Source organism: Crocodylus siamensis, chromosome 14 (assembly GCF_052110815.1).
Source record: "Crocodylus siamensis isolate JL-2025a chromosome 14, ASM5211081v1, whole genome shotgun sequence".
NCBI classification, from domain to species: domain Eukaryota; kingdom Metazoa; phylum Chordata; order Crocodylia; family Crocodylidae; genus Crocodylus; species Crocodylus siamensis.
Window position 1 is genome coordinate 887,328 of NC_143408.1, and position 23,748 is coordinate 911,075.

The 23,748-nt window shown below is 62.5% G+C and overlaps 4 protein-coding genes across 7 annotated transcripts; 3 read left to right on the forward strand and 1 right to left on the reverse strand.

Moving 5' to 3' along the window:
- Window positions 1-1,411: 1,411 nt before the first annotated feature.
- Window positions 1,412-10,129, reverse strand: FKBP8 (FKBP prolyl isomerase 8). Of its 4 annotated transcripts, none has more exons than XM_090027689.1 (9): window positions 10,039-10,129; window positions 9,106-9,390; window positions 8,828-8,997; window positions 8,333-8,421; window positions 7,652-7,869; window positions 6,881-7,053; window positions 6,651-6,728; window positions 3,204-3,341; window positions 1,412-2,747 (listed from the first exon to the last, which is right to left on the reverse strand). In XM_090027689.1, exons 1-9 carry the CDS (start codon window positions 10,112-10,114, stop codon window positions 2,661-2,663), a joined length of 1,314 nt encoding a protein of 437 aa, XP_089883815.1. In that variant the 5' UTR covers window positions 10,115-10,129; the 3' UTR covers window positions 1,412-2,660. The 4 variants fall into 4 exon arrangements, 1 of the variants encoding a protein (XP_089883815.1); XR_016439176.1 differs by lacking the exon at window positions 1,412-2,747 and adding an exon at window positions 4,320-6,290 and having other exon boundaries at window positions 3,215-3,341; window positions 10,096-10,129; XR_016439178.1 differs by lacking the exons at window positions 1,412-2,747; window positions 10,039-10,129 and adding exons at window positions 4,320-6,290; window positions 9,766-10,032 and having other exon boundaries at window positions 3,215-3,341.
- Window positions 10,130-10,468: 339 nt separating this feature from the next.
- On the forward strand, window positions 10,469-15,288 carry KXD1 (KxDL motif containing 1). The gene is made up of 5 exons (XM_090027693.1): window positions 10,469-10,575; window positions 10,663-10,775; window positions 12,393-12,545; window positions 13,608-13,654; window positions 14,044-15,288. Exons 2-5 carry the CDS (start codon window positions 10,681-10,683, stop codon window positions 14,277-14,279), a joined length of 531 nt encoding a protein of 176 aa, XP_089883819.1. The 5' UTR covers window positions 10,469-10,575; window positions 10,663-10,680; the 3' UTR covers window positions 14,280-15,288.
- Window positions 15,289-16,097: 809 nt separating this feature from the next.
- On the forward strand, window positions 16,098-18,502 carry UBA52 (ubiquitin A-52 residue ribosomal protein fusion product 1). Its single transcript, XM_090027691.1, has 5 exons — window positions 16,098-16,247; window positions 16,465-16,582; window positions 17,114-17,200; window positions 17,827-17,929; window positions 18,271-18,502. Exons 2-5 carry the CDS (start codon window positions 16,480-16,482, stop codon window positions 18,362-18,364), a joined length of 387 nt encoding a protein of 128 aa, XP_089883817.1. The 5' UTR covers window positions 16,098-16,247; window positions 16,465-16,479; the 3' UTR covers window positions 18,365-18,502.
- A 139-nt stretch (window positions 18,503-18,641) lies between these two features.
- On the forward strand, window positions 18,642-22,578 carry REX1BD (required for excision 1-B domain containing). Its single transcript, XM_090027692.1, has 5 exons — window positions 18,642-19,754; window positions 19,887-19,969; window positions 20,614-20,818; window positions 21,285-21,373; window positions 21,866-22,578. The coding sequence occupies exons 1-5, from the start codon at window positions 19,527-19,529 to the stop codon at window positions 21,936-21,938; spliced, it is 678 nt and encodes a 225-aa protein (XP_089883818.1). The 5' UTR covers window positions 18,642-19,526; the 3' UTR covers window positions 21,939-22,578.
- Window positions 22,579-23,748: the final 1,170 nt, after the last annotated feature.

Here is a 23,748-nt window from a genome sequence, read left to right on the forward strand (position 1 = left end):
CTCGCCGTGCCGCCCTCCTGAGGGCGGGTGACTAAGCACTGGGGTTATCCGGAGCACAGGATGTGGTGGAGGAGCAGGCCTGGCACCCACCATGGCTCCCGTGTTGGCGTTGCTTCCTTCCCCTGTTTGGAGAAGCTCTTCCTTCCCTGCCTAGACAGCGAAGCAAAACTGGGCAGGGGGAAGCATCTGCAGCGTTACAGCAGCCTTGCCTCCTCGCTGCCATTGGTGCTCCCACGTCCTACGCTCGGCCTCTGCAGCCAGAGAGCAGCAGGCGAAGCTGGGGTTCTCCAGCGCTTGACCGGAAAGCCAGAGCTCACCTATGCTAAGTAGTTTCAAAACGGGTGCATCACGTTGCTGGTGTCCTTGGAGTGGGTCCTGGCTCCCAGCCCAAGCTGCTGAGGTCCCCTGCCCAGCGTGGTGCTAGCTGCAGGCCCGTGGCTCTTGCCCCCACACCACAGGCAGGGTAGCGGGCAGCGGGGCAGCCATCAGCGGTCACTCTGCCCTGTTCAAGGAGTTTTCTGGAGCCGACAGGCTGGCACAGAGCAGCTGCCCCAGGTAAACAACATGTGGGAGCTGCCAGGTGCTCTGGGCAGCTGGGTCAATAGAGACACAGGCTGGCTTCTCAGTCACTCGTGGCTAACTTGCGTCTTTAGGAGCTGCTCCAGGGGCCCTGGAACGAGCTTCCGACCAGCACTGAGCTCTCCAGCAGCCCATGGCTGTGGGGCAGGTTACCTCCCTGGCTGAACAGGGAGATGTGAGCTACTGGCTTCAGAGCATCCTCTTCCTCCCCCAGCGCTGGCCTAGAAGGGAGAGGCTGCACTGGCTTCAACCCCGCCACCACGCTGGCCCCTTGCTTGGCCAAACAGAGTAGCTGCCACTCTTGTGGTCCATTGCAGGCCGGTCCAGTGACCCCCGTACTTAGCCTCACTTAAAGAGCCGCCGCAGGGCAGCTCCAAGGGTCAGCATGCATCCAAGCGCCAGGCTCCACGTACGACAGCGTGGGGCCGGGCCTGGAGCTCTGTCCGGCTGCAAGGAACAAGGAATTCCCCCTGCACTTCCAGGCAGGCAGCCGTGGGGGCAGGGAGCAACCTCTAGGGCCGATGTGCAACGTCAAGGAGCTCAAAGGGACGTTAAGAGCAACCCCTTGCTGCCAGCACTGCTGGTGGCTTCTCTGCTGCCCTCCACCCACTGCTGGGCAAGGCTGGTCAGCAACACCCACCGGGTCTGTGCCACAAACAACTGGCCATGCAAGGGTCCCCCAGGCACATGAGATGGTGCTGGGCAGGCTAGAGGAGCCTCCACTGCACCCGGTGCAACACAGGCCACCAAACTGGGGTGGCTTCAGGAATCTGCCACCCCTGTGGCCCCTGCTGCATTATGCTGGAAATAAAGAGGCCCTGGGCACAGGAGATGCAGTGAGACCTGTCCTTTAATTGGGGGTTTCACAGCGAGGTCAGGAGAGAGGACAGGGCTGTGTCCACAGATAGCAGCTGGGCCCCGGGGGCACAGCACAGAGACAGAGCAGCTGGGAAATGCAGGCACAGGAACCGAGCTCGCCAGAGAGCTGCAAGGCCAAAGAGACGCCCCACGCGGCCCAGGCAGGGGGAATGCCGGGAGGCCGAGCCTAGGACACAGCCAGGAGGAGGTGGAAGTGGGGACACTCAGGCCTTCCCCTCCTGGGTCGTTCCTGCCAGCTCTCTCTGACTGACACCAGGCATCGCGGGCATGGGACAGCTCTGAGCTCATCTCCCATGGCCCCAGCAGGCTGGTGAAGTGGGGGGCATGGGCCAGCGGTGTGCCCATGCAGGCAGCCCTCCTGGAGAGCTCTGGGAGGCTCACGGCTCCTGCACCGCTCCAGCAGCAGGCTGCATCTAGGGTGGGTGCTGGGGACCCCCTGTGCAGGAAGCAGGGCTCAGCATCAAGCAGCATGCTAGAGTCCGCTACGGGGGGAGCCGCGCAGCCGGGATGGCCAGCGCTAGCAGGGCTAGGGCAGGCAGCCGAGGCCGCGCTCGCTCCACTGCTGGACCTAGCAACAACCAGCTGCATCCATGGGCCAGGGTGCTCCAAGAAGCCCCCCAAGGCAGGGCAGGGCAGGGCAGCCAGCCCAGGGACCCCAGTCCACACACGCAGGGCTGGCCTGGGCTCCTTCCCTCCCAGCCCTGCTCCTTCTGCTGGGGCCACAGAAAGAGCTGCACCCCTGAGCACAGATGCTGCTCCTTGCCTGGTGAGGACACCACGGCGGGCGGCACCAGCTGGGCCACGTGGGCTGCTCTACTGCCACCAGGTGCTGCAGGGGCGGGGGTCACAACAGCCCTGTGCAGGGGAGCCTCTCGCACCCTCTCCTGCTGCAGAGCACCCCTAGCAGCCACGACTGGGGCAGGGGCTTAGTGCCTGGACTGGGCAGCAACTTGGGGCTCTCATCCTCTACATACAGGTATAAGCCAGGGCTTCCCATCCTAGCAGAGCGACTGCGGGTGTGAGGAGGGGGCAGGGGTGAGTGCTGGATCTGTCACCAGGGGCACCGATCACCTCCAGCAGAGAGAAGTCGTCGTCATCATCATTGTCGTTTTGGCAGTGCATGGGGAGGGAGCACTGCACCGAGCTGAGCTCATCTCGCCAGGCCCAGCACAGCTGCTCCCCAGGCCTCTCACAGACCGGCATCAGTTCCTGGCAGCGATGACAACCGACAAGGCCACACCACCCAGCGCCACAGCCGTCGCGCCAAAGAGCCACTTCCAGGGAATCGACTGGAGGGAATGAAAGTACCGATGAGCACGGCCGGACATGGAGCCCTCCTCAGCACACCCTGGCCCAGCAGAGAGGCCTGCTCCAGCAGGTGGGGAGCACAAGGGGCCAGTCCCAGGCTGCTCTTGGACTAGCAACCCCGCTCCCAAGCTGCGGCCGAGACACCGCAGCCAGAACTCCTCTGCCTGCCAACTGGAGGATCTCAGCACAGGCAACCACTTCGATCAGAGGCCCGATCTCTCCAGCTGGCACTGCCGCCAGAAGCAAAGCAGCAGCTGTTTTCCCGCGGTGAGCCAGGAGCGCTCCAGCAGGCGCAAGACGAGGATGTCCACATGCGCCTGGACACTGCACCCCGGGCACAAAGGAGTGGGCCCACAGTGAGCTACCACCCGCCAGAGACCATGGAGGAGATGCCATGTGTCCTCCCCTCCCCATGTCTGCACACCCCTGCCACTCACCCAGGGTGACTTGTCTTTGCATTTAACGGGGGTGCTGCCAGGGCTGGGATTCCCCAGCATCTTTCTGTACATCTCCGTCTCCACAGTCTTCTGGTCCGCATGCTTCTTCACCAGCTTGGAGAGCTCTGCGTGGATTGTCTGGGGACAAGAGCACGCACATAACTGGGATGACCAGTCCCCTCTCCCTGGCCCAGCCTGTCTCCAAACAGAGAGGAGCTCCATGCAGAGAAGAGCAGCGGTGCCAGGGGGGCCGAGGACTGCCCGCGCCACCCTGGGTTTTGCGGGTGCTGCGCGATGCAGCTCCGACACACTCACTACTGCTCATCGCTGGGGCAGGAGATGGCAGGGACAGAGCCTGTTTGTCCCTGCCGGCCAGGCCACCTCCAGCAGGGCTTACACCAGTCCCAGGCTGCCTGGATCCCTCCTCCAGCACCTCGACCCTATCCCAGGCCAGCCTGCATCTGTGAGAACTCGCCAGACCCCTCCAACCCCAGGTCCCTCCGAGCACCCAGGAAGCAGCTGCGTGTCCTGCCTGGCTGGGGCTGCTGGCCAGGGCACAGCCTTCCAGAGCACAAGGGACTCCAGCAGGGCTGGCGTCTCCTCTCCAGCGAGGGCAGGACACAGGATGGTCTCCGAGGACATGCTGGGCAGCACAGGCCCTGCAGCTTCCAGCCTCTCCCAGGGCGAAGCCACAATCAGCACGGCACACCTTACGCCACGAGACCGAAGCCACGCCTGGGCCTGAGCTCCTGGCAGCCGGCTCCGTAGGTGCTCGGCACGACCGACGAGTGGAGCTGGCTGCACCAAGCCTCGCTCTCCTGCCTGACAGTCCGAGGTTTGCCTCTGCACCGAGGCCCAGGCTGGGTTTGATCCCCTTCCCTCCACTGCCACTCACGTGCCCCAAAGCGCAAGGCAATTCTGAACAGGTTTTGACTGAGCTCAGATTCTCGCCTTTCTGAGCACAACAGGGAGGGCCTGACCTCCGCAGACCAAGCTTGGCAAGATCCAGCTCACAGGAAGCAGAGCCTGGCAGCAACCTCATCACCCAGAGAGGTCTCCAGGGGTGTTAAGACTAATAAGAAGCTTTTGCCCATGCAGCACAGAGCAGGCAGAGACCTGGAAGCCAGTGTGAAGCTGGACTCCAGCAGGACCTCTCAGCCCTGCTGCACTCCCCAGCACCTTCTGCGCTTGCTTAGCAGCCATGGTCATTCACCAGGGCCCGAGAATATGGAGTGAGATCTGCTCCCTCCAGAACAGGTCACTGCACGCCCAGAAGCAAACGTAAAAGCCACCAGGTTCCCCGAGGGGCAGGCCAGCCCCGGCACAGCTGGGAACATCACTCCAGCTGCCAGTCGCACCCAGCTCTTGCACCAGCACGCCCCGCGAAGGTCCCCGTGCTGCAAGCGGTCCCCCCTCAACCCTGCCCTTGAGGCTGCGGCATCTGGCACGCGCCCCACCGGGCTCTGGGCCAGGGCCCCAGCTCCTTCCGAGCAGCCGCTCTCCAGTTCCCAAAGCCCACGTCAGAGCAGGCGCAGGCCCGGAGGAGCCCGAGCGGGAAGGACACGAGCCTCCGGGCAGGCATCCGGATCCTTGGCCCCGGCCCCAGGCTCAGGCGGTGGCACGGCGCCATCTGCTGGGGGCCGGGCTGCTCGGGGCAGGCGACGGCGCCTCCACCCCCAGGAACAGCCCCGTGCAGCGGGGCGCGCCCGGGCCTCCCCGCCGTCCCTTCACCGTGCGCCACGGCAGGCTCCCCCCCGCCAGATTTCCTCTTTTGGGGCCTTGGAAGAGAAGTGGGGGGTTCACTTTCCGGTTCTCACAGAGGGGCAGGAACTTCCAATGGAAGTTTTCACTTTTGTTTCACAGGAATAGATTTTGGTTCTGAGGGAACGCACATAAAAGCCGGCTGCTGCTGTGAGAAGGGGGAGCCAATTGCACCGCATCGTGGGGGCGCATTCTGGACGGCGACAAGCAAGGGCAGGCCAGTCTGGGGCGTGCTGCTTCCACCAGGTCCGGGCTGTCAGCCGGCTCCGTTCAGCTAAAAGCAGCCCTTGACGCCCGATGGCTTTTGTGCGAGCTGCAGGTCCGTGGCCAGAGCAGTCTCTGGCCATGCAGGGGCAGCGAGGCACTGGCATCCTGCCCAGCTTGTGCAGGACCGGAGTCTGAGCGTCAGCGTTGTTTACTTGTTTTGCAACAGGCAACAGGTTCCCGACCGGCAGCCCTAGGAGCCAAAGTCTACTCTGGGCCAGAAGGACAAAGCTACGCAATTAGATTGCTGTTTTGCACCGGCTGTAATCTCGTACATGACCAAATCATGAACTACGTCACTCTGCCTGCCGGTTCATTGCAGCTGCTTCCCTGGCAGCCTCACAGCCAGCACTTTGCTGTACTTGTTCTACTGGTCATGGCAGCATCCTACGTTTGGGTAATTTCCTTTCCAAGCACATTAAAAGGGACAAGATCCTTGAGCAGTCCCTGCTCACACGCACAGCATGCAGGGAGTGCTGGCAGCCCAGCTTCCACCACTGCTCACATCCCACGTGCTCAGCTGCTGGTTTCCCCCTCCAGCCAGCACAACTGCTCTTTCAGCTCCTCTCTCCTACATAAAGACGAGTTCCTGAGTTGGCTAACGTGAGCTAAAACCCCAGGAAGATGAGACCACACATTGCTTGGTCCAAGCCAGCAGCTCAGGACAGAGGACCTGGCGCACTAACTTGAGTTACGAACATGCCTGCTCTTGAGCCTGGCACATGCCACAACAGTGCATGCTCCGCAGGAAAGGGGCTGCTCGCCCACCATGTGTGTTCAGCACTGGGTGTGGCAGGACCTCATCCTGATTTTGGCCGTCACGTGCTTTGGGAAGGTGGAGTCAGGAATAGGTTGCAGTGAAATGCCAATAAATAAAGCAATGGAAACTCCCACAGAGGAGAAGAGCCACGCACAGCTCTGACCCACATGTGTCTGGATGTGTGCATGCCATGGCTGGCTCCTGCCGTGGCCCTGGACCCTGGAGGACCTGGTGGAAGCTGCAGGGGCTGGGACCGCAAGTGTAGGGTGATCTTTCACAAAGCCCAGAGCTGGCAGAGAGCCCTGCGGGGAGCAGCGAAGGAGGGAAGAGGAATTTCAGGACTGCAGCGAGGAAACCCAGGAGGTCAGCTCACTAACCCCAGGCAGTGCCAGCTTGGCTCTGACCCCCAGAGAGCCCCGCATGCAGAGCTCCACAGCACCCTGGAGGCGGGAAAGGTGCACTGGGGAGCTAACAAGCAAGAACAAGGAGCCCCCAGCAAGCAGGTACACGGGTCTTGCAGGAGCAGAGCCGCAATGCCCTGCACGAGCGTTGAGGCTCCTGGCAGCAACAGCCCCGGGGGCAGATCCTGGCAGCGTCTCTCATTCCCAGCCCTGCTGTGGCCACACAGCCCAGCCCCAGCTGGCAACAGGACAGACACCCACCTTGTTGGAGGGCTCCAGCTTCAGTGCTGCCTTCAGGATGGGGATGGCTTGGCTGTACTCGCCCTGCTGAGCCAGGACCTGGGGAAGGATGCATAGTTCACAGAGGAGCTCTGAGCTGCCCCTAGCCCTACCACACATGGCTGCACCCGGGGTCCTGGCACTGAAGGCCCAGGAAGGAGGGAGGCAGCCTGCCGAGACCCTCAGAGCACCCTGCCCCAACCCACCCTCACCTTTCCCTTTCGGAAAAGTGCCTTGATGTTCTCCGGCTGGTGCTCCAGGACCAAGCTGCAAGATTTCAGGGCAGCCTCGTAATGGTCCAACTTGAGCTGAGAGGCTGCCAGGTTGTTGAGGCATTTCACCTTCACCTCCAACAACTCGGCCTCCTCCTCAGGGCTGAAGTCAACTGCAAAGAGTATGGAGCCCAGTTAGACGTGGGCAGAGGCACTGGTTGCAGAGAGTACAGCTGCTTCCCATCATGGCTTGAGCACCAGGGGGACCGGTCACCGCGCTTTGTATGCTGCAGCAGAGCCCAGCTGCACCCAGCAAGGACTGCATGGGTTTCCCTGGGGACCTGCTGGGAGGCTGCCTGGCCTGGTGCAGGGGGAGAGGAGCCTGAGCAGTCTCACTTGGCAGAGAACAAACCTCACATCAGTACGAGGTGGCCGCAGGGACCAGGCCACAGGGACAGGCGGTGACACCCGTGAGCTGGGGAGGAACTCATGGGCTTTAGAGGGACTGGAAAGAAGGGAGAACATGATGCAGGGGAAGGCAAGGACCCTGGCATGAGGCTGCCCTGAGAAGATGCCTCAGGAAGAAGACAGCTGCTCACCATGTCTGTAGCTAGAGGGCCAGAGCACCGGAGCCTGCAAACAGTCTGGGGATGGTGCAGGCAGAACTCACTCGGGCCCCAGCTGACTCCACCCCCACCAAGCAAGGCCCCCCCAGCAAGCCCCTGCCGTCTCCACCAAGACAGGAGCCAGCGAGCCGAAGCAGGCAGGCACCTTTGGAGCTGGAGCCAATGACCCTGAGGGCAATGTCATAGGAGTTAATGGCCAGCACGTAGTCGGCCTGCTGGTAGTAGAAGTTCCCGCGCTCCCGCTTGCGGTTGGCCAGTTTGATCTTGGCCCTCCCGCTGAGCAGCTCCAGGTCGGGGGCGTCCTGCACGGCCAGCAGCTCCACCTCCAGAGTGAGGGCGGCGTTGGGCGGGATGTCAGGGCTCCTGCTCGGAGGGAAGGGACACGCTGACGCCTCTCGTGCAACACGGCGCAGGACAGGCCAAGCTGTGGCTACAGACCCCCTGGGCCGCTCAGGCCCATTCAGCAGCTCAGTCTCAAGCACAGCCAACCTCCGCCCAGCAGAGCCCCGGCACCTGGTATCGCTCGCGTGCACCTCCCCATGCATGAGCCATGTGGCATTAGTGCCACTGTACAGCTCTGGAGACCACTGCCGGCCTGCAGAAACCTCACCCCACAAAGGTGAAGCAGCGCTGGGCCCGTGACACACTCACACCTGGGCCAGCTGCCAAGGGGGCTAATCAGGAGAGACCAAGACCAGCCGCTCACTCCACAGCCCCCCGGGGAGACTGTCCTGGTGGCAGCTCTGCAGGTACCCAGGGCCACACCTGGCCCTGCCACCCCGAGGCCCCCGCAGGGACGAAGGGTCCACCCAGCCCCTGTGCTCACCTGCCCTGGGGGCCGTAGCAGTACTTTGCATCAGACACGATCGAGGCCATCTCTCCCGTCTCCAGAAGCTGCGTGCACAGGTCTAGCGCCTGCAGGAGCCGGGAGGGGAGAGGTTAGGGGGGCACTCCCCCGTCAGGAGCAGGCGGCCCTGGGGGAAGCCACGGTGGGGGTGGGAGAGCAGAGCAGCAGCGGGGTCCGTCCACCAGCCCAGTGCTGCAGCGGGTCCAGGACATGCTCAGGGCCCAGCTCCCAGACTGCAGGGGCAGTGAGGGACCCCACAGCTCAGCACAGGGCACGATGGTGATGGGAGCATGAGCCCTCATGTCCCTTCATCAGCAGCCCTCCTCTTAGCAGGAGCAGCGTGGGGCAAGGGGCACTGCAGGGCAGGAGGCACCTGGTGCTGGGGCAGCAGGGGACTAGACTGGACGTGGCAGCGGACGGGCTCCAGCGTTCCCACGTCAGCAAGCCAGGCTCCGTGCAGGGCCCCGTGCTCACCTGCAGGACGTCGCAGTCTCCCAGGGTGAAGGTGAGGCCGGGGTTCTCCTCCACCACACTGCCGTCCTCCAGCATCATCCTGAGCCGCACGGTCACGTTCTGGCCTTTGCGCGGCCGGCTCTCCACGCCCTGGCCAGGCACCAGGGTCTTCTTCTTGAGCAGGCCGTTCCCTGGGCACAGAGGGGAGACAGGAGAGGGTGAGGGAAATGCCCGCACCGCTGATCCCAGCACATTCACGCCCTCGCCTGGGAGCGAGCCCCACGCTACTAGGCACTCACCCAAGACATCCAGCCACTCCTCAGCTGCCGGTGGCTCCTCGCCCGCCCCCTCCCCGGCAGGCTCTGGCCCCGAAGCCTGCACGCCCTCCTTCCCTTTCCCGACATCCTCCAAAGGGGGGAGTTCACTCAGGTCCTCCTCCTCCTCCTCCTCGTCTAGGACCTCAAAGTCCTCCCCGCTGTCCAGCATGGAGGCGCTGGCCTTGGCCTGGTCGGGGGAGCAGCGGTCCAGGGAGCTGCTGGCCGGCTCCTCCCCTCCGGAAGCCATGGCAGCGCGGCGCGAGCGACCTGGGGAGGCAGGAGGAGGGGGCTGGGTTAGGTCGGAGCTGCAGCTCGAGGATGCAGAGGCAGCCGAGGGGAAGAACGCGGAGTTTGGAGCCAGGCGCTCGGCGGAGAAACGACCCCAGCTGCAGCCCGCTCTGGCTGCCTCTCAGTCTGCAGCGGGCCGGAGCGGCGCGGGCCCGTGACGGCACCACGAGCACCGGGGAAGCTGCAAGTGACTCCACCGAGTGCTGGCGCAGGCGGCATCGCTCCACGCTCAGAGACCGTCGCGACCCCCACCCCGCAGGCAGGGGGCTCCGCGCCAGGCAGCGTGCGACGGGCCACACGCAACGCCCCGGCAGCACGAGACGGAAGACCTGCGCAGCCCCGCCAGGCCCGGACCTCTCGCTGCCCCGGCTTAGGCTGCGACGCGGCGCAGCGGGAAGGCACCGGGCAGCTGCCAGGCGGCAGCCCCCCGCGGGGGCAGGCAGCGGGAAGAGGCGGCCTGGGGTGCTGGGCAGGCAGCAGAAGGGGTTGGGAGGGACTGGTGGCGGCGGGCTCCCCCCCGGGCACTGCTGGGGCAGGCTCCCGCAGGAGCGGGGGTGCAGCCCCGGGGTCCCCAGCCCCCGGGCCGCAGCCCCTCGGCCACGTGCGCCCGCGACCCCCAGCACCCACCGGCCCCGGCAGTCAGCTGCTCGAGCCCCGCCCCCTCCTCCCATTGGCTCAGCTGACCCCAGAACGCGGCTGCCATTGGCGGGCGGGGCCACTATCACGCGGGGGGTGGAGCCCCCCTTAAAGGGGCCGTCACCGCTCATGGGGCAGCAACAGGTGAGTCCCAGCTGGGCCCGGAGCCCCGAGGGGACGCCCCGCCCCCGATTTGTTGTTCCACCTCTCCGTGCCGCTTTGATGCCCCCCCCGCACAAGGAGGCAGCGCCTCGCTCCCCCAGCCCGCGGCTGCCCACGCCCCGCGGTGCCGGACACGCGTGAAGCCCCGCCCCCTGGTGGTGTCTCTCTGCCTTTCACCACGCCCTCGCGGGGGGACGAGTCGGGAGGACCGCGGGCTAGAGCGCCGCCTGCAGCGGCGGCTCCGTGCGGCGCGCCGCGGGTCACGCACGCGTGACCCCTGATCCCGGAAGTTCGGCTCCAGCTTGGGGACCGCACGAGCTGCCCCCGCGCCGGGCGCCGCCATGTGAAGGCCGCGGGGGCGGACAGGTGCGCCCGCAGGAGGGGAGGGGGGCAGGTGATTTGCCGTGGGGGGCTGCCCCGTGAGGCCTCCCCGGGACCCCCGTGTCTCCCCAGGCGGCAGCCGACGGGGCGATGGAGCCCACGGCCTCTGACGTGTTCTGCAGCCGGGTGCTCAGCATGGTGAACGTTGAGGACGTCAACGCCATCATCTTGGCCCAGAAGAACATGTGAGTGCTGGAGAGGGATCGGCAGCAGCAGCAGCGTCCCTGCCTGCTCCGGGGAGGTGGGACCCCTCCCTCCGCCCTCGCCGCGGGGCAGTGCCTGCCGGCCACTCCTGAGGATTCGCGGGAGGCCGCGTGGCAGGTCCGTTCTGCCACTTTCGAGGCCTCATTCTGGTTCGGGAGGCCCAAGCCAGCCCTGGGCAGGGAGGGCGGGGCGGGGCTGGGCTGGGCAGGAGGCGGTGGGAAAACCTCCATTGTTGCCCTTGGTTACGCTGGGCTAGGGGACGAACGGGCCAGTGCTCTGCAGGGCCATTAGTTGCCCCCGTCGCTGTAGGACAAAATCAGGATTTTAGATGGGAAGAGTCTGCCTTCCCTCATTACAGGGGGATGTGGGCACACTGGAAGGGTGCAACAGGCTACCATCAGACCTAGACAGGTTACAGGGGTGGGCAGACGAGAATAGGATGGGTTTCAACACAGACAAGTGCAAGGTGCTGCACCTGGGGAGGAACAACCGGCACCATACCTACAGGCTGGGGAACTCCCCTCTTGCCAGCACAGAGGCGGAAAGGGATCTGGGGGTCATCATTGACTCCAAGATGAACATGGGCCGGCAGTGTGGGGAGGCAGTCAGGAAGGCCAACCGCACCTTGTCAGGCATCCACAGATGCATCTCGAGCAGGTCCAAGGAGGTGATCCTCCCCCTCTGTGCGGCACTGGTCAGGCCGCAGCTGGAGTACTGCGTCCAGTTCTAGGCGCTGCACTCCAGGGGGGATGTGGACAGCATGGAGAGGGTCCAGAGGAGGCCACTCGCATGGACAGGGGGCAGCAGGGCAGGCCGTATGAGAAGAGGCTACCGGACCTGAACCTGTTCAGCCTCCACAAGAGAAGGCGGAGGGGGGATCTAGTGGCCTGTTACAAACTAGTCAGGGGGGACCAGCAGGCATTGGGGGAGTCCCTGTTCTCCCGAGCACTGCCAGGAGTGACCAGGAATAACGGTCACAAGCTGGCAGAGGGTAGGTTTAGGTTAGATATCAGGAGGCGCAACTTCATGGTCAGGGCGGCTAGGGTTTGGAAGCAACTTCAAAGACAAGTGGTGCAGGCTCCTACCCTGGGGGTGTTTAAGAGGAGGTTAGATGCACACCTTGCTGGGGTCGTTTGACCCCAGTATTCTTTCCTGCCATGGCAGGGGGTTGGACTCGATAATCTGCTCAGGTCCCTTCCGACCCTAGAAACTATGAAACTATTACGCTGGTTTGTCTCTGTCCTTTGTTTCTCCTCCTTCTTACTGCTTTTGGGGGTTTTGCCCATTTTTTCTGGTAACTTCCCCTTGGTAGAGGCTAGTTTGGGCTTTGGTTTTGTTCTGAGAACTGCAGACCAAAAACAATGATGGCTTCTTGGGGTCCTTGGCAGGGTACAAACCTGTATATGTGGCTCTTCTGGCAGAAACGCAGCTGTCAGAGTTTCAACACCTGTTCAAGGACAAGACGGACCATTGTTTTCTTGCTTTGGCTTAGGGGTTGGCGGGTTGTTTGGAGCTAAACGTGGAGAGCCTGGTCTGGTTGCGTTTTGTCTCTGAGAACATGTGGACAAATTCTGCATGTCTCCTTCTCCCCAAACTAGGCTGGATCGATTTGAGAAAACCAATGAGATGCTGCTCAACTTTAATAACCTGTCCAATGTTCGCATGCAGCAGATGAACGAGCGATTCCTGCATCACACCAGGACGCTGGTGGAGATGAAGAAAGATCTAGATAGTATCTTCCGGAGAATCAGGTGGGGTCCCGTTTCGAGAGCTGTGGGGGGAGCTGCATGCGGGTGCAGTGCCTCCCGGGTGTAGGGTGGGGGATAGAACTACAAGGGAGTCCTGCCACATGCCCCCACCCAAGCAGGTTGTTGGGACACGATGTCTCGAAGGAGACAGGAATCTCGGCCTCGGACCCTTTGAGGGGGAGCTCAGGAGGGTCGCACCAACAGGGACACACAAAGCACTTCTGCTTTGCCGGACAAGAACTTGGAGGGAGTGGGAAGGGAGCAGTGGGGGTTGTGCTGCTACTCCCAATATTCAGTCTTTGCGTGACTGATCCAGTTACTTCACCTCTTGGTCCCTGTGTACAATTAAGATGGTTGAGACCCACCTTGGAGGAGTTGTGAGGCTTGAATGTGCGCAGAGGGATTTGAGGGCCTTGGTTGGAAGGTCTAGAGAAGCAATACAGGCCACTTGAAAACCTCTAGGCTTTTACTCTGGGGAAAGCCTTGTCTTTGCTGAGGTGGTGGTGTCACGAGGCTGCTGCAGTTCTGTAAAGCTGTGGTGGTTTTGCTGATTTACAACAGGTAGGTTGAGAAATGGAACATGCACAACGGCTAAATGCCTGAAGTGGGACGAGCAGCATGGGGAGTACTGATGGACGTGCCCTGAGTGGTCATGCGAAACCTCTCAGCCCTGGAGCGGAGCCCCTTCCTGAGGGAAGGAGAGAGGGAAGGACTTTGGCCTCCCTTAGCACTTGCTGCAAAACTTAATGAAAAGCTGCTGCAAACACAAACTTCCTCTTGGGGAACAGGTGGTGAAAGGAGATTTAACCAAGATGGTGACGCTTCATGCCTCACTTTAAGTGGGGCCCAGAGCTCATTACCGGCTGGTGTTAAAGTTTGTGTTTGTGCTGCAGGCCAAACATTGCTGCACAAGGGCATTTTACCTTCATCTGCCTTAAGGTTTCATTTAAAAAAGGGCTAGTTAAAAGCTGGTTGGGTTGAACGTGCAGCTGCTGATTGGTTAGTGCATGTGCAGGGCATCGTTGAAGTGCGTCTCTCTCTCTCTCTCTTTCCCTTTTTTTACAGGACTCTGAAAGGGAAGTTAGCTAAACAATACCCAGAGGCTTTCAGCAGTGAGTGTCTTCTTGTTGTTTGACTTGCACCTTTGTTGATTTCCTCGCAAATTGAGAAGTCTGAAAAAACATGACCTGCTATGCTCGAATCTCAGGATTTCAGAGCAAAAAGTGAAGAGGGATGCAGGCTTGTGCCAGCATCTGACTCCAGTTGGAGTCTCTAGTTTCCTTGTTGGATGCCTCCGTGACACCCAGCAAAGATGGGGGTTGGGACCTGGGGGAGGGGGTTGCAAAGCAGCCAGAATTTCACATTTGAGATCCTTGTGCTTTTGCTGGACTGCCACTTACTCTGAGTTAACGTGAGCGGCACCTGGGGCAATACCGGGAAGCTGCCCACTCCTTCCAGGTGGTGTGAGCAGCGGAAGTACAGAACTTGTCTCTTCTTTCAGATATTCACGAATCTCCAATTCTGGAAGATGATGATGATTTCGATCCTATTCCCAAAAGCACAGCAACGACAATTGCTACCTCTGAACAGAGCACAGAGTCCTGTGACACAAGCCCCGACATTATTTCTCCAACCATGAGTCAGGATTTTGAGGATTTGTCACAAAGCCAGTATGATTCACCGGCTGTCAATGGACAGAGTCTTACAGATGACGAAACGGCCCATGACCTGGACTAAGGGTGTCGGGAATGTATGGCACGAGCCCAATCAGCCGCCTGAACTGTGCAGCACCCATGGACTTCCTGGCCTGTATTTATATTCGTGTGTTTCCTTGACCATTTAATTTCTGGGGAGGGGAAGTGAAGGTCCAGCGGAGGAAGGTCCCTGTCTGTCTTTCTACCTGCCGTCATCTGATCGCAACCCCCAAGCCTACCTGGGGTGGGCGAGTAAATGGATTGAAATGTCTTTATCTGTTTGCATTTGCGTGTTCAGGAGAGAGCAGAAGCCCCAGTGGGCGGGTTGGGATGTTTAGTTCCTTGGAACAGGGGTCTTGTGCTCTCAACAGCTTCTGTGCGTGTCCTTTTCTTACAGAATTTACTGTTTCTCACCCATCTCAGCCTCTGTAACTTGCAGTGCATGTCAATCTGGCAGCCCTCCTGTTGGCCTGGTACAGGGCTCTGCTGCAGCGGGCAGGAGGGGTATGCATGGGAAGCAAGAGCTGCTTCCGTCCTGGGGAAATGCTCTCCTTTATGGTAGCAAAATGGCCCCGTAGACGGGGCAAATGTAAGCCACAAGCCAGTGCTTCCTGTAGCCCTGTGCGTGTTCAGCCGCTGCGTGGAACCTGGCTCCTCTCCCCGGTGCTCTGCTGCCCCGTTGCTGTGTGAGGGCCGCTTTTCTAACCGCACATACGCTGCTTAGCAGAGACCTGGCAGCCGGCAGGCTCTGACCAGGCCACGGCTGCAGCTCACGCTCCCCGTGTGTCACCGCAAGGCTCCGAGCGCTTGTATTTGCGTATTTCCCCCCATGCCCTTGCTGGCACAGGGGCTGTCTGGGCATGTCTGCCTTTTGTGTGTGTCCCTAGTGTCACCCTCATCCATGCCCACAGCACAACCTGCATATGGCCCAGGGGTGCAGGGGGAAGGCTCCTCTGGCCCTGGGGAGACTTGAAAGCAAATATTTTTGTACAACAGTGGAGAAAATAACCCAACCGCGCAAATCCCTCAATAAATGATCCATCTGCACCCTGTCTTGGCCTCGCTACTAATACATGATTCAGGAGCTCTTGTAGTAAGAGGGTTAGGCCCCCCCTTACACTACCATGAAGATCTTTCACATAAGTCAAGAATAATCCTGTGTCCAACTCCCATCACTAGCTGCCAAAACCTGTGCGTGCCAGCAAAAGGGATCTCGCCAGATTCATAAACTGCCTCTCTCCTTCACTGCTCCAAGTGCGTTGCCCAACCTCTTGCGATGTGATTACTGCTCAGATTAGTTCCTAATCTGGAACGGTCACTCCCGTGGCACGTTGTGGGGGGAGATGAGGTGGGTTGGAGGGGCAAATAATGGGAGAGCAGCCACCAGGATGAAAGCCAGGCTGCAACTAATTGTTTCCAAGGGCAGTGCTGTGCAGCCAGCCTCCCCTGTACCGTCTGTGAAAGGGGACACGTGCGTGCGCGCGCAGAAGTAACTGCTTGAACACTGGAGGTCGTTGGCGCCGTGTGGAAAGCAGGAGCAGCCGCAGCGCGGTGCGGGGAGGAGGGCAGACGTGGTGGGCACGGGCGTCAGGAACGGGGTGGAAGGGGCCTCAGGAAATCCTGTCGCCCCAGCTCCACCATGCCAGCCCGGGCTTGTGCTTCGGGCCCTGAGCCCCCCGGGGACGGAGACCCCCGGCCGCTTTCCCAGCGGGGGCGCGCCTCCTCGCATCCACCCTCAACCTCCCTCGCCGCAGCGGGAGCCCGTTGCTCTTTGTCCCGTACCCGCCCCGCCCCGCGCGCCGCTGCAGGCCGCCGTCCGAGCCCCGCCTCGGGACCTCGCCCCCTCTCCGCCTTTCTGCCCACGTGTGCTGGGCAGGGGGCGGGGCCTCGGCCCAGACATTGTGACGCAGCGCGGTGGGCGGTGAGGTGCGGCGGTTGTGACGTTGGAGGCCGTTTCCGCTTCCGCTGGGCTTCTCTTCCTCTCTGTCTCTCCAGCGCGGCGGCAGCGGCGGTGTGTGGGGCCTAGGGGCACGTGGTTGGGACACGCGTGGGGCTCCCGGGTCACGTGGGTGGGGGGGTGCTGCTGCTGCTTGGGGCACGCGGGTGCGGTGGAGGGGGTGGCCGGTGGCCGCGTGAGGGGCGGGAGCACGTGGTTGGGACACGCGTGGGGGCGGTGGCCATGGCTGGTGCCCGACGTGAGGGGCTGACGGCGCCGCCCTGCCCCCCAGGACCCGAGCGCCACGATGCAGATCTTCGTGAAGACGCTGACGGGCAAGACCATCACGCTGGAGGTGGAGCCCAGCGACACCATCGAGAACGTCAAGGCCAAGATCCAGGACAAGGAGGGTAGGCGCCGGCAGCGCGGGCTCCCCGTTGGCACCTGGCCCGGCTCCGTGCCCCTCTGGCTCTGCGGCCGCTGGGCCAGCGGGAAGCTCTGGGGCCGCGTCTAGGCAGGATCGGTCCCAGACGTGTCCGGTGCCCAAACGCTGTGTAAAACAGCCGAGGCTTGCGCTGCCCCAGCAGCCCGGCCTGCCCCATGTGACGCCAGTGTCCTGCTCCCGTAAAACCTCCGTCTGTGCTCGGGAGGTCCCAGGCGGAGGCCATGCCCCTGTCGAGGAAGGCAGCCCCGCTGTCCATGGGGTAAAGTGCCACCTTGGCGCCAAGCGCAGGGGCAAGGCCCTGCAGCTTTGCTCCTAGCAGGAGAATAGGCGCAGCCCAGTCGGAGGCCCCAGGCATGGAGCTGCTAGGGTGGGAGTCCCACCTCCCCGTGCCCAGCTACCTGCTGTCTCCCAGCACTTCAGTGTCCTTGGTTACACATTTCCTCTTTGGCTGGCAGTGAAGCCTGAGCTGCGTTCCCTGTTGGATCCTCTCTCCTAGGCATCCCCCCTGACCAGCAGCGTCTGATCTTTGCTGGGAAACAGCTGGAGGATGGCCGCACCCTTTCCGACTACAACATCCAGAAAGGTATCGCGTGGTGGTGCTAAGTGCGGTCACTGAACAACTGAGAGGAGGGCCTGAGCAGCCAGTGGAGACTGGGTGGTGTCTGATGAGCACCAGGCAAAAGGGTTTTGATTATATCCACCTGGATGCTGTAATCGGCCTCTTAAGAGCCAGGACTGACTTGTTGTTGCATTGGTCCACAGGGCAGGGCAGTGGCGAGCAGCAGGTACAGCCTTTGAGCTGTGGAAGTAGTCCGGATTGTATGAACCACGCAAGATGCCAGTACAGCAGTTACTGGGAAGCTGTACTTGCTTCTGGTGTCAGTGCATCTTTGATTTTTTTTCCCAAAAGAAAAAAAAATCAAATTGGAAAGAGCTCAGAGGAGGGTTTCAAGAATTATACAAAGTCTCAAGGAAAATATAACTTATAATAAAAGAACCTTTTTTAAATGAAACAAAAGAGATTGATGCGACTTCAGCTAGTTTTTTGGATTAGAATAAAGTTTGACTGTTAATGAGACAGCTAACTGCTGCAATAACTCTGGGAAGCCCGGCCGGTACAGAAATCCTGGCTCTGTTTCCCATGAGAGGCATCAAATAGGAGCGAGTGCCCCATTGCTTCTCCTGACCTTGGTGTGTTTCCCTTTCCAGAGTCAACTTTGCACTTGGTGCTGCGTTTGCGTGGAGGCATCATCGAGCCTTCCCTCCGTCAGCTCGCGCAGAAATACAACTGCGACAAAATGATCTGCCGCAAGTAGGTTCTTGCTGGTGGGACTTGTCCCATAGCCTTGGGGGATGGTAGGGGGAAGGGAGCAGGCTGCTGCCTCCTCTGTGTTGGGGCACGTGGCTTCGGTCAACCTCGATCAAATGTCGGGTCTGTGGAGTGAGTACTCATCGGTGCGCTGCTCAGCCAGTTAGCGTAGCAGGCCACTCTGCCTAGAAGGAATTGGGCTGAAGAAGCAGATCTTAACCTACCACAACACCTGCCAGTGCTATCACTTCTGAAGGGAATTGGGTTTAGGTTTTGCAGCCTGAGGCAGAATGTTTTTCTCTGGAGCATCCATTTGCCAAGAGCTGATGGCTCCTCTGTTACAGGTGCTACGCCCGCCTGCACCCGCGTGCTGTGAACTGCCGTAAGAAGAAGTGCGGCCACACCAACAACCTGCGCCCCAAGAAGAAGGTCAAGTAGAGAGAGCAGCCTCTGCTCTGGCCGTTGGCCATGTGTCATTCAGCTGAAGCATCGGAGCACTCCAGAGGGTTGGTTGTAATGTAGCGTCAGTCCTGTGGGAGCCTCGAGTCCTTTAAATAAAGCTGTGTTGAGTGCTCAGCCATGGGTCTGGTGTCAGTTCTTTTCCCTCTCTGCTCAGAAAGTTGATTTCACACTGAATAAAGCTTGCTGTCTGCTCTGTGCCACCTGAATGACTTATCTTGTGCTACTGCATTGCCATGTGCACTGTACCCTTGCCTGTTGTAAGAAAACACTTGCCTTAAACCCAAGCAGTGTTGTCTCACAGCAGCAGCAGTGAAGTGATACGTCCTTTCACAGCAGGCAAAGCACTTGCGTTTCTTAGTGAGCAATCCCCATTAGTACAACTACATGATTCAGGACCTCTTGTAGCAGAGAAGTCCATTAGAGCAGCAGGAGGCCTTGCACAAATCCAGTATCGAAGCCATTCTGAGCAAGGGCTGTTGCCTCTGTCAGAGTAGGACTGCAGCTGTCACTGGCCACGTCTAGGCTGTGATGATTTTGCAAGAGGCAAGGGTCTCTGGGCAATACCTTATTGGACCAGCTGTAGCTGGGATGGAGTTAGGCAAGGTTTTGAATGCAAGACGTTCTCCTAGACTGCCCCCCTTACACTACTGTGAAAATCTTTCGCACAAGTCAGAATCATCCTGTGTCCGACATCCGTCGCAAGTTGCCAAAACCTGTGCGTGCTGCCAAGAGGAATCTCACTGGGTAATAATCTGCCTCTCTCCTTCACTGCTCCAAGTGCGTTGCCCAACCTCTTGCGATGTGATTACTGCTCAGATTAGTTCCTAATCTGGAACGGTCACTCCCGTGGCACGTTGTGGGGGGAGATGAGGTGGGTTGGAGGGGCAAATAATGGGAGAGCAGCCACCAGGATGAAAGCCAGGCTGCAACTGATTGTTTCCAAGGGCAGTGCTGTGCAGCCAGCCTCCCCTGTACCGTCTGTGAAAGGGGACACGTGCGTGCACGCGCAGAAGTAACTGCTTGAACACTGGAGGTCGTTGGCGCCGTGTGGAAAGCAGGAGCAGCCGCAGCGCGGTGCGGGGAGGAGGGCAGACGGGGTGGAAGGGGCCTCAGGAAATCCTGTCGCCCCAGCTCCACCATGCCAGCCCGGGCTTGTGCTTCGGGCCCTGAGCCCCCCGGGGACGGAGACCCCCGGCCGCCTTCCCAGCGGAGGCGCGCCTCCTCGCATCCACCCTCAACCTCCCTCGCCGCAGCGGGAGCCCGTTGCTCCTCGTCCCGTACCCGCCCCGCCCCGCCCCGCGGCCTCGGCCCCCCGCCCGCAGCCCGCGTCACGCGGCGCGGCGCGGCGGGGCGGGGCGCGGCTATGGTGAGCGGCGCGGGGCGGCCTGTGCAGCGCCGGGCACGGGGCGCGGGGCGGGCCGCGCGGCTCCCGGCCTCGCAGGGGGGCGCGGGGCCTGTCCCGGTTCGCGGCGCCGCTCACGCCCCCCCCCCCCCGCAGACGGACGAGGACGTGCGGGCACTGCTGCGGCGCTTCTACGCCCTGCAGGGCGAGCGGGCGGAGGCCTACCGCCTCCTCGAGGCGTGAGTACCGCCCCACGCGGGAGCGCGCCCCGGGTCGGCGGGAGAGGACCCCACGCGCGGGCGCCGCCGCGGGCACCTGAGCCGCAGCCGGGGGGGCCGACTCCCCGGGGCCCGGCCCGGGCTCTGAACCCCGCGCGGCCGGAGCCAAGCTGGGGGCCGCTAATAATCCACGGTAACAAGCCCCCTGGGGGGAGGCAGCCAGCGGAGGTTGACGGCTGCTAATTCAGCAACGCTGGCAAAAGGCAGGAACAGGAAAAACCTCGAACCTGACTGCAGTCCCCCAGTGTGGGGGAGAGGGCTCCGCTCCCCGTGTCCCCTCGGAGGGCTAAGCCCTGCTCTTGCTGGCACCGCAGGCGCCGATGGCCCACGCTGCCTGGCCCCAGCCAACTCGGCTTCATCAGCCCCACTGCACAGGGTTGGGAGCGGGGGCCTGGAAGGGCTAGGGGAGGTGCCCGGGGTCACACGGGGAGGTGGTGGCAGAGCGAAGGTTTGAGCCCAGCTTGTTGCAGCACCACCATCCTCCTGCATCCCGGCCTTTGCTCTGCAGGGCCGTCGATGGCTTGCCAAGGAAACAGGGGCTGTTCTGGCCTTGGGGGGAGGCCTTGCCAGCATCTGACTGTTGTCTCCCCCACCCCGACTCGCAGGGGGCACCAGGCGTACCTGAGCAGCGCGCCGCACTACAACTTCCTGTGCTACCGCCAGCTGGTGCACGAGATCACGGTGGCCTTCAGCGGCATCTCCAGGGAGATCCTGCAGATCAAGGGGCGGCTGCAGGAGCAGCACGGGCGCCCGGAGCTCGCCCAGCACCTGGCCAGAGTCCAGCAGAAGGAGCAGGAGAAGCTGGAGCTGGTGAGGCGCCACGTTCCCCCCCCGGGCTGGGGCAGCAGCAGCGCAGCCCCCCTGCCAACCCCATCTTTGGGCTGCTGGGCTGAGACCCGCTAAACTCATCTCACGCAGGGCAGCAGCTTCCGTCACTGCTAGGCGGCTGCAGGAGCCCGGCAGCGATCCGGGCCCTGAGGTGCCCCGAAAGTAGGCGTGGCTGGGGAGGGGAGGGGAGGCGCGGCGCGGCGCTTGCCCAGGTGCTGGGGTCAGGAGGCACTGCCCCGCCTCAGCCCATTTGGCACCAGCCGCGCTGCCGGCGAGGTCAGGGCGATGCTGAATCTGCTCGGCTGCCAGCTCCTGCCGACAGACCCCGTCCTGCAGCACCTGGCTCCTTGGTCCATGGGACCCTCCCCACCCCGCCTGCAGGCTCGGGGCCGGGTGCTGCAGCTTCCTTGCTGCGGGCAGCTCAGTCTCCTCTGCCTCGTCCCTGCAGACGGCCCAGCTGCAGCTCGCCAAGCAGAACGCGCAGGACCAGCCGGGGCTGGAGGCTCATCAGCAGGAGGTGCGGGAGCTGAAGCACAAGTAAGTGCTGGTCCCACCCGGCGGGGCCCCTGCGTCTCCACCGCCCCGGGGCAGGGGCGCATGGCTGCTCAGCAGCGTGGGCCCCTCCAGCCCGGGTGACGTGCGTGCCCGGCGGGGCGGGCCAGGGCGAGGGAGGCGCGAGCTTCCTGCCGGGCCTCCCAGGGCTCGGGTGGGGGCGGGTGGACTTGGCATGCGCTGCGCCAGGGCCTGGCAGCCCCTTTATCATCGCTGCGCTGTGGGGCTGGAGCGGGGGGAGGAGAGCGCCTCCCCCAGCCGTGCCCCCCCCCGCGCCAGGGCTCAAGGAGACCCAGATGGGGCCTTCAAAAGCGCGGTTGTCTGTGGCCCCTCCGGATTGTTTAGCGATGCTGCCTGGCTCTGCCGCCGCCCGCCTCTCCCGGGCCGAGTGTTTCATAAACAGCACGGGGAGCGCGAGGCGGCCGAGATAATACGCTCCATATGGGCTTTATTTATAGTTTCCATCCGCTCTCCTAGGCTAATTAAAACCATTGAGGCAATCAGCGAAATTCTCCAGGACCTCAAGTACGATTCGGAAGAAGCTGAGTGATGGGTCTCCCCGTGGGAATGGCTGCAGGAGGCGGGGAGCCGGAGCGGGCGGGGGGGGGCTGCGCAGGGCACGCCGCAGGCTCTGCAGCCTGGCCGGCCCCCGCTTGCCGCGCAGCACCGAGCGGCCCCCCTTCGGCCGCGCGGGAGCAGGGAGCCGGATGGGCAGCGTGTGCGAGGCTTTGCCCCGAGTGCTGCGTTGCTCTTGGCAGCTCGCGTGTGTCCGTGAAGGGAGGGCTCCACGCTCCGCCTCTCCGCGGGGGCTTCTGGGGTGGCCACAGCCAGGCCTGCGGGTCTGGGGGTGCATCGCAGAGCATCCCAGTGCCTGCCGCTGAGACGGGCTTTGACGTCCTCATGGTCTGCGCAAAGCCCACCTTGGACCCCTGATTCAGCCCTGACTCTTGCCTCCCTTCCCCCTCGCGTCTGCCAGCTGCAAACATGGCCTCAGAGCCCCGGTGCTGTTCAAAAAGCCCATCTGAAGGATCTGGGGCTTGTCCGATGCCCTGGCTGCTGCTTGCCCCGGGAGCAGGAGGGCTCTGCCCAGGCAGCGCCAGGCGCTTGTTCCGCACTGTGGGCACGTGCCCGGCGGGTTTGCTTCTGCTGTGCCGGGACAGTTTGTCCCTCAATAAAACCTTTTGCTGGGCTCCGAGTCGCTGCCGCCTCTCCTTTTGCAGTGACCAGTGGTGCTGGCTGGCGCGCTGGGTGCCTGGGTCCCACCCCTGGCTTTGCTGCCCGTTTGCTCTGCATCTTTGAATGAGCTGCACAGGTCGTTGCCCGTGCTCCCCCGCCGGGCGCTGCGCAGTACGGCGCGGCCCCTGCCAAGAACGCGGTGGCCCGGCAGCAGACGCTCGCCTGCCCCACGGGCTCTGCTTACTCACCGCTGCCCTGCCGGGCTCCCCAGCCCCTGCTCCAGGGCAGGGGGGGTCTGCTGCCTGCCACACACAAGGGCCAGCACGGAGACCAGAGGGATCAGCTGGGGATCATCAGGAAGGGGCTTGTGCCTGCAGCTTTTCCAGGGGCATCAGCCCTGCGCGGGATGGGGGGAGCAGGAGTCTTCCCCCTTCCCTGGGTCCAGGAGTCACCCCCCCCCCCCCCGAATACGTCTCTGGCCACCTGGGAGCTGCACAGAGCCCCGGGCCCTGGTGCGGGTGCAACGTATCCGATTGCAGCAGAGCAGCCCCTGGCCCAGGCTCTGCTTGGAGCTGCCAGGAGCTGCAGCCGCAGCTGGAGATCCTCTCGCAGACTCGCTGGTGTTAGGCGCGTTCGGTTCAGGGCGTTCTCCTTTCCCATGCGGGGCCCAAGCCGCCGCTCCCAGGGGTGGCTGGATGGGTGAGCAGTGCCAGCACTTGGTCCCATCAGCCCAGCTCGTCCGCACACTTCCAACAATGCTCGTGCGCACCTCCCTGCCCTGCAGCCGTGCGCCAGGCTCCCTGGCCGATGCCCTTGGGATCACTGCCTGAACCCCCCTGGGCCGTGGGCCCTGTGAGCACCGCGGCCTGCACCTGCTCTCGAGCCAGCAGGCAGGCCACGGACCCGCGCTCCCCACCCAGAGCGACGTCAGCTGCTCCAGTGCGTTGCCAGTGGTGGGGTCTGCGCCAGGGCCCCCCAGGCCCCCCAGCTGGAGGAAGAGCGGCTGGCGCGGGTCTGGGGACGCCAGGCTGCGGCGGGGCTCACGTCTGCATGGAGCCACTGAAAGGACCCGCGGAGCCAGTGCTGGGCCCGGCGCCGGCCACTGAACCAGGTCAGTCTCCAGCCATGCCAAACCCACAGCACCAGGCGTGCCTGCGTGTGGTCGTGCCTCCCCCCGGCCAGCA